The following is an 18,386-nucleotide window of genomic DNA, read 5'->3' as shown; positions in this document are numbered from 1 at the left end:
AAAAAAAAAAAAAATCAAGTTTTTTTAAAGGTCGAAATATCATTTTTTCGAAATAAAATTTCCCAATTGAATTCATAAACTATGGTTGGAAAAAAAAAAAAAACCCTGGGAAATGACATGTTCCTCTTTTTTTTTATAATATTTTCCCTTTATTTTTTTATAAATTTTTTTTTTAGCTTCATTTTTTTTTTTTTTTATATTTTGGGGAGATATAAATATAAAAATATTTTTATTAAATAAAACTTAAAAGATGTCAAATGTATTAGAAATTTTTGTTGATGGAACTGCAAATGGTTTAAGTCAATTAGAAGCCTTAAAAAACTTAGCACCAAATATTAATATACTTAAATTCAGTGATAACCCACTTTCAGAAGATTTAAATATCGAAAATGTTATTGAGGGACTTGTTCAAGAAGATACTTTAGTTCCAGGTTTTAAAGGCGACTTTGGTGAAGATTTCAAAATTCCAGACCAAATTACTGAAGTATATTTCGAATTAATGTCTGGTCTTTTCAGCCACAATATTTTTAAAAACCACCCAAATTTAAAAGTTTTAGATTGCGGTAGAAATTTTGGAGAACAAGCAATTGATTCAACTACTTTTCCACAAAGTCTTGAAAAGTTAAGTTTCCCAGTCTGGGGTAAATTTACCCAAGATTGCCTTCCATCTGGCCTCAAAGAGCTCTCAATGGAATCTGTTCCAGAAGGAAACTTAGTCACCAAAGAATTTTTCCCAGCTGGTTTAAAAAAATTCATTGCTAGCGGTGAATTTAATCAATCATTATCTATTCTCCCAAGAGGTATTGAATATATTTCACTTGGTTACCAATTCACTACCCAAATCTTACCAGGTGATATTCCATCAACATGTAAATACATCGATTTTACCTCTGAAGGTCGTACTAATCACAGCAAAACCCCACTCATCCCAGGAAGTCTTCCAGAAGGTCTCAAGATTGTCAAATTTGCTCAAGGTTTCGATCAAGATCTTACTGATATTTTACCAAGTACATTAGTCAAATTAACTATTGCTAATGAATTTACCCACCAATTAAAAGATTTACCACAATCTATTAGAATCTTAGATTTCTGTTTCTTAAAAACTTTAACCCAAACATTCAAAGCTGAAGATTTACCATCATCATTAAAAGTTTTCAGATTATGCCATGCTCAAAACATTACTGTTGAAGGTTTTGAAGTTGAAAGAAATGAATTTGGTACTAAGCAAGAAGATGAAGAAATTTTAAATGAAAAACTATAATAAATATTAATTTAAATAATAATTTTATTCATTTTGTTTTTTTTATCAGATATTTTAGATTATTTAATAATTTATTTATTATTTATAAAAAAATATTTTTTTATATTATTCAATTGGATCAAAACATGCCATTTAAAAATTTTGACAAAAAAAAAAAAAAAAAATTTTAATATGGGGAATGTAAATAAATGTTAATTATTCAAAAAAATTTCAAAAAAAAAATTTTTTTATAAATTTTTATATTTCAAAATTAAAAAATTTTAAATATAAAAATTTATATTTTAATTTTTTTTTTTTTAATATATATTTTTTTTTTTATATTTTTTTTTATTAATGATGGATAAAAAAAAAGATCTACTATTATGCCTTATTTACTCAAGCGTTAAAGAAGAGTTAAAAAATAATGGTAATAAGAGTGATGAGTAAGTGCAATACAATAAATATAAATAATAGATTAAATGCATATTAATTGGTTTTTTCTCTTTAACTATTTATTATAGATTATTTTATAAAGTTTGGAATAATATAGTTTTAAGAAATGAAATTCATAAACATATTTTATTGTTTATTTTATATAGTGTTGGAAATGTTGATAATATATTCCAATTTTACCATTTTAAAGGGAGATCATATTTAACATCACTTAAGTGGAGTATTGATCTACCACCAAATAAAAATGAATTTCCACCATTTTTGACATGTCTTCATTTGAACAATTTTTCTAAAATATTACCATCTCCAACAACTTTACCAAATACAATTACTACACTCGAACTCGGTTATAATTTTAACCAATTAGTTCCACCTGGCTCATTACCAAATAGTCTCACAACACTCACATTCGGTTATAGTTTTAACCAAGTGGTTCCACTTGACTCATTACCAAATAGTCTCACAACACTCACATTTGGTTATATGTTTAACAAAGAAATTCAACCCAGTTCATTACCAAATAGTATTACAACACTCACATTCGGAGAAACGTTTAACAAAGTAGTTACACCAGGCTCATTACCAAATAATCTCACAACACTCACATTTGGTTATAATTTTAACAAAGTAATTCTACCCGGCACATTACCAAATAGTCTCACAACACTCACATTTGGTTTTGATTTTAACCAAGTAATTCAACCTAGTTCATTACCAAATAATCTCACAACACTCACATTCGGTAATAATTTTGACAAGGAAATTCTACCCGGCACATTACCAAATAGTCTCACAACACTCATATTTGGTTTTGATTTTAACCAAGTAATTCAACCTGGTTCATTACCAAATAGTCTCACAACACTCACATTAGGTTATATATTAAACCAAGTATTTCAACCCGGCTCATTACCAAATAATCTCACAACACTCACATTTTGGTCTAGATTTAAACAAGTATTTCCACTAAGCTCATTACCAAGTTGTCTCTTGGCACTCACAATCGATTATGATTTTAACCAAGTAATTCTACCCGACACATTACCAAATAATCTCACAACACTCACATTTGGTTTTGATTTTAACAAAGTAATTCCACCAGGCTCATTACCAAATGGTCTCACAACACTCACATTCGGTTATAGTTTTAACCAAGTGGTTCTACCCGGCACATTACCAAATAGTCTCACAACACTCACATTTGGTTGTAATTTTAACAAAGTAGTTCAACCCGGATCATTGCCAAATAGTCTCACAACACTCACATTTGGTCGTGATTTTAACCAAGTAGTTACACCAGGCTCATTACCAAATAATCTCATAACACTCACATTTGGCCGTGATTTTGACCAAGAAATTACACCAGGCTTATTACCAAATAATCTCATAACACTCACATTAGGCCTTAGATTTCACAAAGTATTTCCACCAAGTTCATTATATAATGATATCAATAAAACTTTACCATATATTTGTTTTCCTCTATCACTTGAAACTTTAAACATTAACAACAATTTAGTTAATATTAGGCTACTAAGAATCAGGTTTATTCAAATTCAGCGACAGCAACAAAACCAAACAACTACAAAAACTAATAAAATAAAATAAAAATATAAAAAAGTATTTAAGAAATATATTTATTTAAAAAATAATGGGTAATCAAAAAAAACAATTATTTTTATTAATACCATATATAAAATATTTAATAATTTTAAAAAACAATTTTAAATAAAAAAATTTGGTTATCAATATGCAATAATAATTAAAAACTCGAACAACAAAGATGAAAAGAATCACTCAAATTCAATTACAAAAAACCAAATTTCAAATGTAACTTTATTATTAAAAGATCCAACCGAATTGAATAAATGACAAGGAAGTATAGTAATAAAACCTTATATGAATGATTAATTTTAGTAATATTATTAATCCAAATAAATTAAAATTAAAACTATAAAAAAGCTTTGTTATAATATTTTTTTTATTTATGCATGGTTTTTTTTTTTATTCATTACTTTCTTTAGTTTGTATATTTGAAGATGAAGATGATAGGTTTGTTTGTGAAGATTGTTGAACAGCTTTTGTAACTTCAGATTGTAAATTACGTAATGATTGAAGGTCATCTCTTTTTTCGGGGAAATAGCAAAGGAATTCATTTAAACTTTCGACCGAGGCATTCAAAATATGGAGATGTGGCTCTAAGGCAGAGGACTTTGAAAGTTGTCTTTTCATCTTTAGAATTACTTTGAAAACACCATGTTTAAACAGGTTCAAATAAAAAAGAGTTGCTAGTTGTGATGGTAATTGACCAACCTGTTTTTTTAAACCATATAATACCAATTCATTTGTGATATGATGAAGATCAAATAACAGTTTTTGGTAAGATTCATGGAAAACTGATTGTTGATGTTCGTCGTTATTATTGTTGTTATTGGTATTACCGTGATTATCATCATTTTCTAGGATGTCAAAGATGTTCAATAATTCTTTTAATTCTTCATTTGTTAATTTGTTTGACCCAAAAATTGATGATGATGATGGTGTTGAGGAGCTTGATGTTGATACTGGTGGGCTGGGCGATGAGGTTGTTGATGAGATTGCTGTTGTGTTGCTGCTGGCATTGGTTGAGGTTGGAGCAATATTTGCAGAGGATGAAGTTGGTGTTGAGGTTGGTGTAGTATTTGTTGGTGTTGTTTCCCAATTTGAATCAGAGTTGGTAATGATCGATAACAATGATGATGATTTCATTAATAAAGAATTCTGAGATGAATTTAAACCTTTATCTTGTTCTTGTTGTAATTGCTGTAGTTGCTGTTGTTGTAGTTGAAGTTGTTGTTGCTGTAATTGCTGTTGTTGTATACTACAGTATAAATAAAGTGAATACCAGAATTTCTTAAATTTACGAATAAACTTGGTAATTAGTTGTTCAAGAGATCTATAATGATAACCACCCTTGAGTCCAGAGCTTGCTGAAAATGAAGTTAGTTGACCAGTAGTAATACGTAAAGATACGACATATTTTTCAGATAAACAATTCTTATTGTAAAGAATAATATGCTCTTCTAAATATTTCTCTTTTAATAAAAGATTTGAATGCTCAAGAATAGCAGGGATATTTGGACGAACTGTTAGGCAACTGCTTGATAAGGGGTCAACAGAAATAATACCATTACTTGGAGGGTCGATAATGAAGAAAATAGTATTGGCTTTAACTGCAATCGAAAGTTCACTATTGAAATTATTATAAATTATAACTTCTTTAACCAATTCCTCATTTGAAGATGAAAAATCATCAAACTCTATATTAACCTTTTTGCCTTGTTGTGCTGAGCTACTAGATTTGCTAGAGGTGGTTGTATTGGTTGTAGTTGAGCTAGTTGTTGTAGTGCTACTTGAGTCATTTGATTTCTTTATTTCAGCTTTCTCTTTTTTAACCAAACTGTTATCATCAGAGGTATTAATTGAAGTATTTTCTGGTGATGATGAGTTTGATTGTAATTGTTTTTCTTTTTCATCTTTAGCCAATGAAATTTTACCCTTAAAAACTATATTGAGGTCAGATAATTTAATTTGTGGGTATTTACATGCTGCGGTAAGATTAATAACTTGTTGATAATCACGAATTAAACGACAATTTAAAAAGATTTTAATTTCTTTGGTTGTAGTATTATTGGTGGATAATGATAATGGGTTTGCACTAGTGTTTTGTGGTGATGGGCAGTGGAAATAAAGGAACACTTTGACTTGACTATTTGGTTCTACGTAAAGGGTATTAAACTGACGTAAATATGATCTTGAGAGTGAGAAACAAACTTCAGTTGGATCGCTTGGTGGTAAACTTGTGCTTAACATGAAATCCAATGGCATAGATGATGAGTTTGATACGATAAATGAACGATCAGTATACGTAATGTTATAGTAAACATCGCCCAAGTTAATGGATGGGGTTGGGTTCTGTTTTCCTTCGACCAAAACACTAAAGTGACTATTTTGTTTAACTACAACATCAAAAGTAATTTGAATTGTCTTAATGTCTGCTGGATTATTACGATTTTCGATGATTAAATAGGTTGAATACATATCAATACGTTTTGTGGAGAATGTTGCTGTAATGATATGACGACCATGTGGCTCAATCTTACCACTATTTCTAGAAAGGTTAAGCCATGTGTGATCATTTTCTTTCATTGAATAGATTGAGTACTCAACTGGTTTGTTTGAAAGATTTTCCAAAGTTAACTCCCATGGTAGCGAACCAGATGAGAATTCTTGTTGACTAAGATGAATTTCATAGCAATTCTTTAATCTTGCAATAGGTGTACAACCTCTTAAAGACAATTTTGGTAATTTGTTAATTTGTATAATTGACCCTGTTGATAGTGGTTGTTGTTCAACACCTGTGGTGGTGGCTAATTGATTTGATGGATTAGAGACATTTGCATTTGACAAAAACAATTGATTAGACTGTGTAATATTTAATGGAGTAGCAGAACTTCCACTACTACCTATTAATGTTGTTGCTGCTGGTGATGAAATTGGATTTTCATTATTAATCAATTGCAAAGATGTATTTGGGACAATGGAGCTAATTGAAATTGGTGTTGATATCGATGATGTTGAGGTTGGTGTATTAATATTTGAACTTGGTCCAGAGGTGGATGTTGCTCCAGTGTTAGTAGTTGCTGAAGCAGCAGAGGTAGTTGGTGTAATTGGTGAGCTGGTAACAGGTTTATAGTTTCCAATAATATTAATATTAACTTTTTGAGACTCGTTGTTAAAAGTGTCTAAAGCAGTAACAATAACAGCAAATGAAGATGAGGGTGGAATATCTTCAATATTTGAAAGATTGATATTAACATTAACATTCAATACATCATTTGGAGGAACTTCGCCTTCTTCTGGATCTAATTTGACACAGTCTGCTGGTAATAATGAGTTTTGTGGGAAAACTGGTTCAACTTTGAAACGTAATGGATAAAAAGTACTTGTATTCTTAACTTTAAAGTAATCAGAGAGTGAAGTTTGTAATGACTGCTCTTCACCTTCTTTGTTTGTGATTCTAGAGATAACATTGAAATTTAAACGGTTTAATGATAATGAAAAGTTTTGACCTGGTAAAACAATACCTTTAAGTTGAATAACCTCAATTGGATATTGGTTGGTATTGATGGTAATTTTGCCAAATGTTGTAATTTCTTCATATTTCTCTTTTAATCTTGAATCTGGACGTGGACGAGCACGAATTCTAACTTCGATCAACTCCAATGGACGTAATGAGAAACTTGGAATTGGTGTATTTGATGTTTTATGTACCAATTCGACTTGAATTAATTCTTCAAACTGTGGAAGCAATTCAACTTCTGTATTTATCTTTAATGGTTTGTTTGAAGTGTTTTCAATAGTAAACCATTCATCAGATTGTGATGAGGCACCAATGAGAGGTGGATGATAAATGGTTGGGAGTACTATATCACTATTATCAACTAAACGACCAAAATTTAATACTCTAAATGTATGATACAATTGGATATTTAATGGTAATGTATTAAACTCGTTCATAACATTTTCAAATTGAATTTGATATTGAATTGGTCCTGGTACAGTTTGCTCAATTTTAGTTGGATCCAAACCAATTATTATTTGTTTCGACTCTGATGATGGAATTTGAATTTCAATTACAATATTATCCTCATCTTCAGAAGACTGAACAATTTGATATTGCTGTTGATCATTACTATCACCACCACTACTTGATTTAATTCTTGGTAAAATTCTATTTGATGAGGATGCTGGAGAGGTTAGTGATGAGGTAGAGTTATTTATCTGTTGATGATTTAATAAAATTCTTAATGCTTTTGATGGTAAACTACTAACACGAATAATTAATGGAATCTCTGAAAGGTTTCTTATTTCTGTAGTAATAAATACCTCTTTCCAAAAGTTTTCATAACCAACTCTACCAATATCTATATTGGTTTCACCTAAAATTTCGCCCATAGACATACAATAACTACCAGTAATGCTGACTAATTTTGAAATGTGAGTTTTACCTTCACCTGGAGCAATTGGGTAATGAGTTGAATCTGATCTTTCAAATACCAATGTACCTTGGAATTTAACTTTACGACCTTTACAAAGCATAAGTTTTTGTTTTGTTGAAATAACTGAATCTGGTTCTGGAGGATGGGGGTAGGCAATTACTTTTTGCTCACTGGACATAACAAATGGTTTACCACAAAGTCTCATTGATTTTCTACGGTCATTTGATTGGGACTTCATAGTTTGTAAATCCTCTTTGGTTGGGTCATGGAAGAATAAATAGATATTGGTATTTGATTTTGGATAAATACGAATATCATATTTGAGGTAATTTCTCATAGTGAATTGTTTCATTTGATAAAGTTGATCGCTAGTATTTAAACAATTGTTATCTGAATTAAATTGTTGTGGAGTGATAATAAATGATAATAACCTACGATCACCTGCAGCAATCTTTTCATTCCATGATACGGGACTAACATAAATATCGTCGAAACGGAGCATATCACCGCCCCCATTAACGTTGATTGGTAAATTAGTAGTTAATGATTCATCATCAACTAAAAGACGTACATTGATTTCCACTTTTTGACCAGAACAATTGAGATTATTAATTACAATTCTTTCTTCGTAAAGACCAAAAATGGAAGCGACTAGTGAAAAATGAATTTTTTCTCTTGATAATGCATGGTTAACCTCACTACCCTCAAGATTACCTTCGAGTTTATTTAACTTTAGATTTTTACTATGGGTAATTTGATAGTTTAATGGCAATAGGGTTGAAAGATTTGATATTGTAAAGCTACTTGAAATAGTTTCACCAAGTTTTCTGGTTGAACCTAAATCGATAAGATTCTTTGGTACCCTTAAAATACTCTTACCAACAATTGATGTAAACTTGATAGTATTCTCATAAAGCAAGTTATGATCGCTATCGTGAACTTTGATTCTAATACCACCAATCAATTCCCTGCAATGGCCATCAACATAATTCTCTGATGTCATACTGGGTTTTAAACAAATGTGAACAACTGTCTTTTGGTAGCCACTTAAATACAAATTATCTGCAGGTTTTGAATATTTTTCGTCGATAAATACAAATACTTGTTGAGTAAGATTTGATTTTAATGAAATGTATAAAGATTTATGTGAAAGATTATCTAAACGGAATGGTAAAACTTTTGCGAACTTTTGAGATTTGTCATAATAACAATTACCAAAATCTAAAATTTGGCTACTGCTTGGTAAATCTGGGAACATTACGTATTGTGGTGGTCTTGGACTTAAACTAACAAGTAAATTACTTTCGAAATTGAATTGAGTACTAGATACAACTATTGTATGAGTTTGTTTACCTGGAATTTGGGGTTGGCAAATAACTTCAATTGATTTTTTACCATATGGCTCAATAATACCAGACCTATCCTTAATAACTAAAGAGTTTTTGATGGCTCTAGATGGTGGAGGTGATAATATCAAACCACTATTATTAGATGTTATTGTTGCTGCTGCTATTGTTGATGGGTTTGTTGTTGCCGTAGTGGTCATTGTATTTGCTGTTGTTGCCGGTTTATTTGGCTGCTTAACTAATATTTCGAATGGTACTTTATGACCAGTATGATTAACTATTGTGAATCTAAATGAAATATCTTCATATATTCTAATTTCACCCAAATCAATTTTACCTGGAGTAATTGAAAGAATTGTTAAATTTGCTGGTGTTGTTAAAGATTTAGTTGGTGTAGGCTTAAGAATTGAGGTTGTACTAGATAGAATATTATTGCTAAAGCTTGGTGATTGTGGTGGGGGTGGTGGTGAGGATGGACTAAATCTTGAGCTAATTGGATTGAAATTATATTGAGATTTGAACGGTGAGAAAGTTGGCAGGTTATAACCATCACCCATATTTGATGTAATGTTTTGACGATAAGTTTCTTCATCAAAGCAAACGGTAGCAATATAATTTATCTTTTTGGTGACATCAATATTTTTAGATTCATAAACCAAAATTGATCCATTTCCCTCTTCTTTTCCATACCATTGTCTTTTTCCTGGCTTTGGTATTGGTGAGAAATAAACTAGAACATTTTGAATACCTCCTCCTTCAATATCAAATGTAATTGAATTATCACCAAGCTTACAAAATTGTTTTTTTTCTGGTACTATAGCTTGTGACTCTACACTTTCAGTATTATCACTTAATGTATTGGCAGTTGCTGTATCTGTTGCTGAAGTATTGCTTGAATCTGAAACTTTATTTTCTTCATTTTTATTAGCACCTGATGATGCTTCATTAATTTCATCAATTTGAGTTGGAGATGTTGCTCTACTAACTGGGTTGGGTGTAACAGATCCTGAATTACGCAATTTTTCAATTTGCATATTTATCTTTAAAGCTTTTTCATGTTGACCCTTACGACGACAAATCTTTAATTTTCTTTCTAACAAATCGATTTCCATTTCGGTTTCTTTTGAAATACTGAAGGCTGATTTCTCTTCTAATTTAAAGTAAATTTTATTTATACAAGATTCAAAGGATGATGGTGAATCATCAATAATCTTGAATATACGGCGTTGACTACTTGTGTTTGTTAAAGTAATACGCTTGGTCATTGATTTACCCTTGATCATGCAAACCCCAAAGTCAATATCTAGTGTATTTAAAAAGAAATGTCTTGGTTTCTTTACATTTGCTTTGATATGAACTGTCTGATTATTTGCATTGTCATAAACATTTTCAATTATTAACTTTTCATCGAAAACCCCGCTAAATGTTGGCTTGAATACGAATGGTACCTCTCTCTTACGATATGGTCTAACGATACCCATACGATCATTATTTTCAATATTTAAATTGCCACTAGTAATTGAACCAGATTTCTTAATTCTATAAATTAATGGAACTTGTGATAAATTATTAATAACTAAAGACTTTGTACGGTAATCATATTGAATAATATTTCCAAAATTAATATTTCTTTGAGCCAAGTCCATAATTGATTTACAAATTTTAGTGCCAATCTAAAGAAAAAAAAAAAAAAAAAATATTTAATAATTATATTTTAAATTTTCAAATAGGATTATTTGTATAGTGACTTACATTTAACTCTCTGATTGGTGAGTCATTAATTGTAACACCATTTAAACTTTCAAGTGAGATAAATAACTTGGCTTCCATATTTTTTAATTTACCACCTAACCAAGGTCTCTTTAAATCATTAACTATTGAAACAATAAAAATTGTAACCTCAGATTGTTGAGTAATTTCAACTGTTTTAACCCTTTTTAATTGACCTGATTGGATAATTGATTCTAATTTTTTTAATCTTTCAATCTGTGAAATAATATAATTATTTTCACTTTCTAAATCTGTAAATAAAGGTGGGTTATTATCCTCAAATGTTTGGATAAATTGGTACAAATCTGCTGATGATAAGAAACTACTATTTACATTGGTTAGAGTTGATTGTTGTTGTTGCTTTTGTGTATTAATTATTGTTGGTGTGGTTAGATTTAATGGCTCATCATCCATAATATCCTCCTCTTTGATTGAAGATGGAATACTGGTAGAACCTGTACCAGTTGGTATATTACTACTGTTATTTGATGAATCAAATGATGGTGATGATGCCCGTGAGTTGGTTCTAGAGCTTGGATTACTTTGATCATTGCTATTTGTTAGTTTTTTCTTTTTCTCTTGTTGTTGTTGTTTAGTACTTTGTTCTTTTTGATCAGAAGACTGAGAAGGTTGGTGGGGTGATTGTTGTGATGGTGATGATTTATCTGTTGATGAAGATGATTGCTTACCAGATTTTGGTAAAGCCAAATCTAAATATTGGCTATTATTAACCTTTGATTTATCCATATGATCTTTACCTTCAAAGAATTTTGAAATATACTCTTGGAGATTTTGCTTACTACTTGTAGTTTGGTTTGATAATAAAAGACCTACTTCTTTTTCTTCACAATATAACCTAACCTCCTCGGGGAGAGATGTTGATAGATTAAGAGTTAATGTACCTTTACTGACATTCTTGATACTAAATGAACGCACTGATGGGCAATTTACTATGGTTTCGTCAAAATCAATATAATTTCTACTATATGGAGTTTCTAAATGATAAAATTTAGAATGAACAGATACAGAATGCTCGTCGATATTATTTGCACGGACTTCTAAAAATTGTTGATCATTATTTGGGTTCTTTAAATTTACAAAAGTGATTTGTTTACGATAGTCTGGATTATTTTTACGTGGAAGGAAATCTATTTGTAGGTCATATGATTGTTTTGGAGGAATTGTAAATGTTTGATTCTTAAATGATATAACCTTTGATTGGAAACGCAACTGCATTGATGCCATTAAATCTGAAAGATTTACCAATTGTATAGTTGTAGATTTTGTTGTACCTACTGTGCAATCACCTAAATTAATTTCAGATGGAATTTTAACTACAGATGCACAAACTCTTGAAGCAACTTTGATGGTTTTATTTTTTTGATTTGACTTCATTAACGATTTTCCATAACGAAGGAGAATTCTAAAATTCTTTGGAGTTAAACGGTGAGATCTGGCATCAAGTTGTGGGAATAAAGATTTAGGACAATAACGAACTCGAATAATTCTTTCAGCACCAGGATTAATAGTAAGCTCTTCAATCTGCTCTTTTTTAATATCTACAACACCATGATTATGGGCCAATGAAATATTACCGTTATGGTTAGAAACAACACTATTTAATTTTAACTCTTCGGGTAAATCGCTTGAACGATGCTCCCCAATTAATAATGATCTATTCGAGTCTGTAACCTTATCACCCTCCTCTTCATGAAAATGAAAAGTAACCTCATCATCCAATAAATCACTACTGAAATTAACATCAATTGATTCTTCTGATATATTTTTAATTGTAAATGTTTGAAATCTTGAAACATCTGTATAACAATCACCCAAATCAATATTATTATTTGAAATTTGTAGTAATTCCTATTATGATTATTATAATAAAATATTAGTATTGAATTTATTTTATTTTCTTCCTATTAGCTTTTTGCTACTTACGATTTGTTGCTCGGCTGTGACTGATGAGTGTATAATAACGATCTCATAATTATTTGAATCATTTTTATTTTCAATTTTAAATTTATAGGTAAATTGGCCAATTGAAGTGGGTTGATAAGTTATCCTAATTGACATTGATGAATAACTTTGTACAATTCGGTTCTCTGAGGACAAGGGCAAACCAGTAGTATAATCAGTGAATGTAAAATAATTTAAAAATTTCTCTTTATAATAAGTGCTAAAACGAAGCGGCATTTCACACTTATTCCAAAGTGTAATATCTTTTACATAGGTTTGGCCAACAATACAGTCATCAAAAATCAATTCATTCGAGTCAACTTTTAAAACTGATTTACAAATTCTAATTAAAACATCTATAACCAATTCTTTTTGTGATGGCTGCAACTCTGGTACACTACCGATAGAATCTGTTGGTAATATTGGTTCAATATGAAACGTGATTTTACCTTTAACTTCGAAATAATTATAACGATCTGAATCGGTTCTTACAATTTCATCGATTTCGCCACCCTTGTTTGATGCTGAAGATTCGCTATCCTGTTTAATATTATCACTTGTATTAAGATTTGAATTACCACTACTACCATTAATATTTGAACCATCTTTATCTATACTGCTATCCTTATCTTTATTTTCCTTTTCTTTATTACCGTCATTATTACTAACATTACCACTATTATTGCTACTACTAACACCATCTTTATCTTTACTTTCTTTATTATCTTTATTATCTTTATCCTTTTGAGCATTAATTGTACTTGTTGTTAACATTTGATCGAAAGGTCTATATGAAATTACTATATTCTTGGTTTCTTTGGCTGATAAAGTAACTTGATCAATTAAATTGACCTCGTTAAACAATTGATTAAAATCGTCATCTTGAATTGGAGTTTCGTCAGAATCATCTTGCATATTTTCATTATTTAATTGAAATGCAATTTGTGGTAAATCTGATTTAAGTTTAACTTGAACTGGATAATCTACTATATTAGTTAATTTAAAATTTCTAAGTACATAAGTTTCTTTTAATATAACTTCGTTAAATTCCAATTTTGATCCATTCAAACTAGTCTTAATAATTGGTTGCGGTTGTTGTGGTAACTGCTGTGTTGTTAGTGTTGGTGTTGCTGGCTGATTTGGATTATCCATTATTATACTATATGTTTATTTTTTTATTATACAAAAAATAAATAAAAAAAAAAATATAAAAAAAAAAAATTATTTAAAAAACAAACTCAACATAAATATGATTAATATACAAAAATATTGATTACTTTTAATTTAATACAAATAAAATAGGAATCAAACTATATTGTTTAATTTAAGATATAAACAATATGATAAAACAATATGATAAAAAATGAAATGAAAGAAAAATAAAATTTTGCAATTATTAAAAAAAAAAAAAAAAAATTTTAATTTTTAAAAAAAATTTTATTTTTTTTTTTATTTTTTTTTTTAATTTGATTTTCAAATATATTTTACCATTTTAATCGAATTTACATATTCACACAGGATAAATATAATAAAAAATATTTTATTAAAATGTAAACCTTTCCATAAATAATAACAAATTTAAATTTATTAAAAAATCTCAATATTCAATGCATTAATAGGCAAAATTAATATAAAAATAATAAAACATGAAAATAGTTCATTGATACAGAAAACATATCCCAAATTAAGATATCAACTAAAAAAAATGAGTAAATAGAATAAAGGACAAAGATTATCAAACATGTTTCAAATAAGAAAAGAAATCAAATGTTTTATGTTAACAAAGTCAATATATAAACTATTTTTAGACCAAACAATATTAAATAAATTCAAATAAAGATTTATATATATTCTAAAAAAATTCGTTTTTAAAAAAAGTTATTTCGTTTTTTTTAAAAAATATTTTTTTTTTATTTTAATTTTATTTTATTTTTTTTTAATTTTTTTTTTTTTTTTAAAATTTTATTAAATTTTTTTTTTTTTTTTATTTTCGTTAAAATCAACCCGCTTAACAAACACATATATATATACAATGAGCAATCGTACGTATTATTTATATAGAAAAATAAAATAAGATTGCAAAGTAATTGGTTACTAATATTATTATTATTTTATTTTTTTATTAAATAGAAGTTGAAATGGAAGAAGCTATGGATACTAAAGGTATCACCTCAACTCAAATTTTAGGTAGAGTTAATGCCTTACTTAAATTACAAGTAAGTTAGATTTAATAATATTCAAGAGCGCATTATAAAATAATATTGATTAATTTTATTTTTTATTATTTTTTTTTTTTTAGGAAGCTCACGAAGAATTAAGTGAACAAATGGAAAAAGAAATCCTCGAAATTGAAAAGAAATATTTACTTAAATTCCAACCACTTGCTGACAAGAGAGGTGAAATTATCAAAGGTAGCGTTGAACCAACAGAAGAAGAAAAAGGTGCTAAAGAACCAATCACTGTTGATAATCTTACCTCAAAACCAGAAGTTAAAGGTATTCCAAATTTCTGGACCATCGTTTTAAAGAACACCGAAATTGGTGAAATTATCGAAACTGTTGATGAAGAAGCCCTTTCACATTTAGTTGACGTTAAAATCACCCAAGTTGGTGATAATAGCGACTACAGCATCGATTTCCACTTTAGTGAAAATCCATTCTTTACCAATACCGTTATCTCTAAAACTGTTCACATTCAAGAAGATGAACTCCAAAGCATTGATTCAACCCCAATCGAATGGAAAGAAGGTAAAAACTTCACCTCTAAAGTTGTTAAGAAACAAGTAAAAGGCAGAGGTAAAGGTAAAGCTTCAACTGCTACCACTAAAATGGTCAGTGAATCTGTCCCATGTTTCTTTGGTTCATTCCTCGGAGCTGTTGCTGAAGATGATGAAGCCATTGAAGATGAAGAAGAAGATGACCCAAGAATGTACATGCAATTCCAAATCATTGCTAAATTAAAGGATATTATCATTCCAAATGCTGTCGAATTTTTCCTTGGTCGTGCTGATGATCAAGAAGGTGATAATTACGATGATTTCGAATTTGGTGGTGAAGATTTTGATGAAGAAGAAGATGAAGATGATGATGAAGATCAAGTCATTAGAAAACCATCTGCTAAAGGTAAACCAGCCGTCCCACAAGATCCAAATTGCAAACAACAATAGATTCTCTTTTTTAAATAATAATAATATAATAATAGTTTTTTAAAAAAATATTTAAAAATGTAAACAATAATAAAACATAAAAAAAAAATATAAAAAAAAAATTAAAAAAAAAAAAAAAAAACAACTTTTTCCTTTATTTTTTATCTCTTTTTTTTTTATTTTACACTTTTTAAAAATATTTATTGTTGGAAAAGTAATATAAATAAATATTAATTATTAAATTTTATTTTTATTTAGTTATTATGAGCGTGTCCATGATGATCGTCATTACCATGTGAATGACCATGATGTTGATTTTTTTGATGTGAATGATGGTGATATGGATCATTATCATCTTCATCACTCATATTTTCTGGTTCACTTTGTCCATATAAAGGTACTGGGGTTTTTTCATTGTATCCATCATAATTTGTTGATGAGTTAAATTGTTCATTTATTATTGGTGATGTAATAGTAGATGGGGTTTGTTGGACTTGGTAGAGTGGAATTGATTCATTATTTTGTTGGTTATGGTCATGGTGGTCATGGTGGTCATGGTGGTCGTGATCGTGATCGTGATGATGATCGTGGTCATGATGATGGTCATGGTGATCGTGGTCATGATCGTGGTGATCGTGGTCATGGTGATGATTATGTTCATGTTTATTGGGTTTTTGTTCATCATCGTGATGATGATGATGTTTATCACCATTATCTTTATCTAATTGAATAGTTAAATCTTGAACAAAAGATAATCTGTTTCTTATTGATTGGAGTAAAAATGATTCATCACAGCTCTTTTTAATTGAAATTTGGAGGGTACCAACATTATTACCAATTGAATGTGACCAAAAATGTTTTTCTTTGATTTCTAAAACACCATTCATAACGGCTACATCTTTTAAGGCATTTCCAATATTTAAAATTAATGATTCTGGTGTTTTTTGTAATAAAATACCTGATGTTTTTACACAGATTGGTACGGCATTATAAACGATAATACAAGCAATAATAATTGAAACTAATGAATCTGAAATTTCTAAACCACTATAAAAAAAAATAAATAAATTAGTGTTTATTCTCTAAAAATATAATTATAAATCCTTTTTTTTTTCTTTTAACATACGAAATCTGACCAACAATTGATGAAAGAATAACACCTAAACTTGTACAGCTATCAATAAGAATGTGTTGTGAAATGGTTAATAAATTTTCATTACGAATTGATGATTTTCTTTCGTTTTTCTTTTGTTTGAAAAAAATGAAACCAATAATATTAATTAATAAACTGATAGTTGCTAAAGAAATAACTCTACCATGACTAAATAGTATAAAATGAAAAAATGGTTAGTTTATTTTTATTGATATTATTATTGTTATTATTATTGTTATTGTTATTGTTATTATTATTATTATTATTATTATTATTATTTTACTATTACTATCTTTACGGTAATGATAAACTTACTTATGAATATGTGGTGGTTCTAATAATCTTTCAACAGATTCTAAAAATAAAAAGAAAGAAACAAAAATAAGGAAAGCACCATTTGAAAAAGTACCTAAAACTTCCCAACGATCGTAACCATAAGTATAATCTGAGTTGCTTCCTTTTTTACCAACCAACATACTGAGTAGCGCAATAAATAAACCAATACAATCGAATAAAGCGTGAAAACCATCACTAACTAAACCTAAACTCTCTAAATAAGCACCATAAAATATTTCATAAATTGTAAATAATAACATTACAGAAATCCATCCAGCCAATTTTTTTGCATCATTATCTCTATTTAAATTTTGAATTAAATGATTAATAGTTATACCGCTACTACTATTCTTATCCATACTAAAATATCCATTATTATTGTTATTGTTATTGTTATTATTATTATTATTATAGTTGTTATTATTATATGAATTGTTATTGTATTGGTTACTATTATATTGTTGTGAAGATGGAGGACTCATGCCGCCACTATTATTTAGTTGATTATAAGTAGAATAATATGGTTGTGCATGGCCTATTTGGGTTCTATGGTGACTGTGGCTGTGACCATGATTATTGTTATTATGATTATTATTACTATCTACATGTTGGTGTTGGTTTTGTTGTTGGGAATATAACTGATGATGTTGAACATATGGATCATTATTTATATCTGATGACATGATTTGATAATTTTATTAATGTTTGGGGTTTAATTAATAAATGAAACAAATCTAAAATAATAACCAATAATGCTTGATCATCAGAAAAATAAAATTAAAAAAAAAAAAAAAAAAATTAAAGAAAAAAAATATATTTTATTTTTAAAAATAAAAAAAAATTAAAAAAATAAATAAAAAAAAAATTAATCAAAATAAAATAAAAAAAAAAAAAAGGTTTAATTTTTATAAAACATCCACTTGAAAATAACTATTTGATT

At 28.6% G+C, this 18,386-nt stretch overlaps 5 protein-coding genes across 5 annotated transcripts; 3 read left to right on the top strand and 2 right to left on the bottom strand.

Moving 5' to 3' along the window:
- Positions 1-250: 250 nt before the first annotated feature.
- DICPUDRAFT_152678 (uncharacterized protein) lies at positions 251-1,261 on the top strand (the record flags this gene model as incomplete). Its single annotated transcript, XM_003288408.1, has 1 exon — positions 251-1,261. The coding sequence occupies one exon, from the start codon at positions 251-253 to the stop codon at positions 1,259-1,261; it is 1,011 nt and encodes a 336-aa protein (XP_003288456.1).
- Positions 1,262-1,759: 498 nt separating this feature from the next.
- Positions 1,760-3,301, top strand: DICPUDRAFT_34047 (uncharacterized protein; the record flags this gene model as incomplete). Its single annotated transcript, XM_003288407.1, has 1 exon — positions 1,760-3,301. A coding segment is annotated over one exon (1,542 nt), but the record flags the coding sequence as incomplete, so codon positions are not given.
- A 396-nt stretch (positions 3,302-3,697) lies between these two features.
- On the bottom strand, positions 3,698-13,964 carry DICPUDRAFT_79246 (uncharacterized protein; the record flags this gene model as incomplete). The annotated part of the gene is made up of 3 exons (XM_003288397.1): positions 3,698-10,753; positions 10,833-12,719; positions 12,795-13,964. 3 exons carry the CDS (start codon positions 13,962-13,964, stop codon positions 3,698-3,700), a joined length of 10,113 nt encoding a protein of 3,370 aa, XP_003288445.1.
- Positions 13,965-14,941: 977 nt separating this feature from the next.
- DICPUDRAFT_34067 (uncharacterized protein) lies at positions 14,942-15,978 on the top strand (the record flags this gene model as incomplete). The annotated part of the gene is made up of 2 exons (XM_003288406.1): positions 14,942-15,028; positions 15,112-15,978. Coding segments are annotated over 2 exons (954 nt in total), but the record flags the coding sequence as incomplete, so codon positions are not given.
- Positions 15,979-16,157: 179 nt separating this feature from the next.
- On the bottom strand, positions 16,158-18,209 carry DICPUDRAFT_92100 (uncharacterized protein). The gene is made up of 4 exons (XM_003288396.1): positions 17,426-18,209; positions 17,084-17,278; positions 16,562-17,004; positions 16,158-16,501 (listed from the first exon to the last, which is right to left on the bottom strand). Exons 1-4 carry the CDS (start codon positions 18,127-18,129, stop codon positions 16,212-16,214), a joined length of 1,632 nt encoding a protein of 543 aa, XP_003288444.1. The 5' UTR covers positions 18,130-18,209; the 3' UTR covers positions 16,158-16,211.
- Between the last annotated feature and the right edge of the window lie 177 nt (positions 18,210-18,386).

This window comes from Dictyostelium purpureum, assembly GCF_000190715.1.
Source record: "Dictyostelium purpureum unplaced genomic scaffold DICPUscaffold_134, whole genome shotgun sequence".
Lineage (NCBI taxonomy): Eukaryota > Evosea > Eumycetozoa > Dictyosteliales > Dictyosteliaceae > Dictyostelium > Dictyostelium purpureum.
Note: the sequence above shows the minus strand (reverse complement) of the source record. Positions and strands in the feature narration are given on the sequence as shown.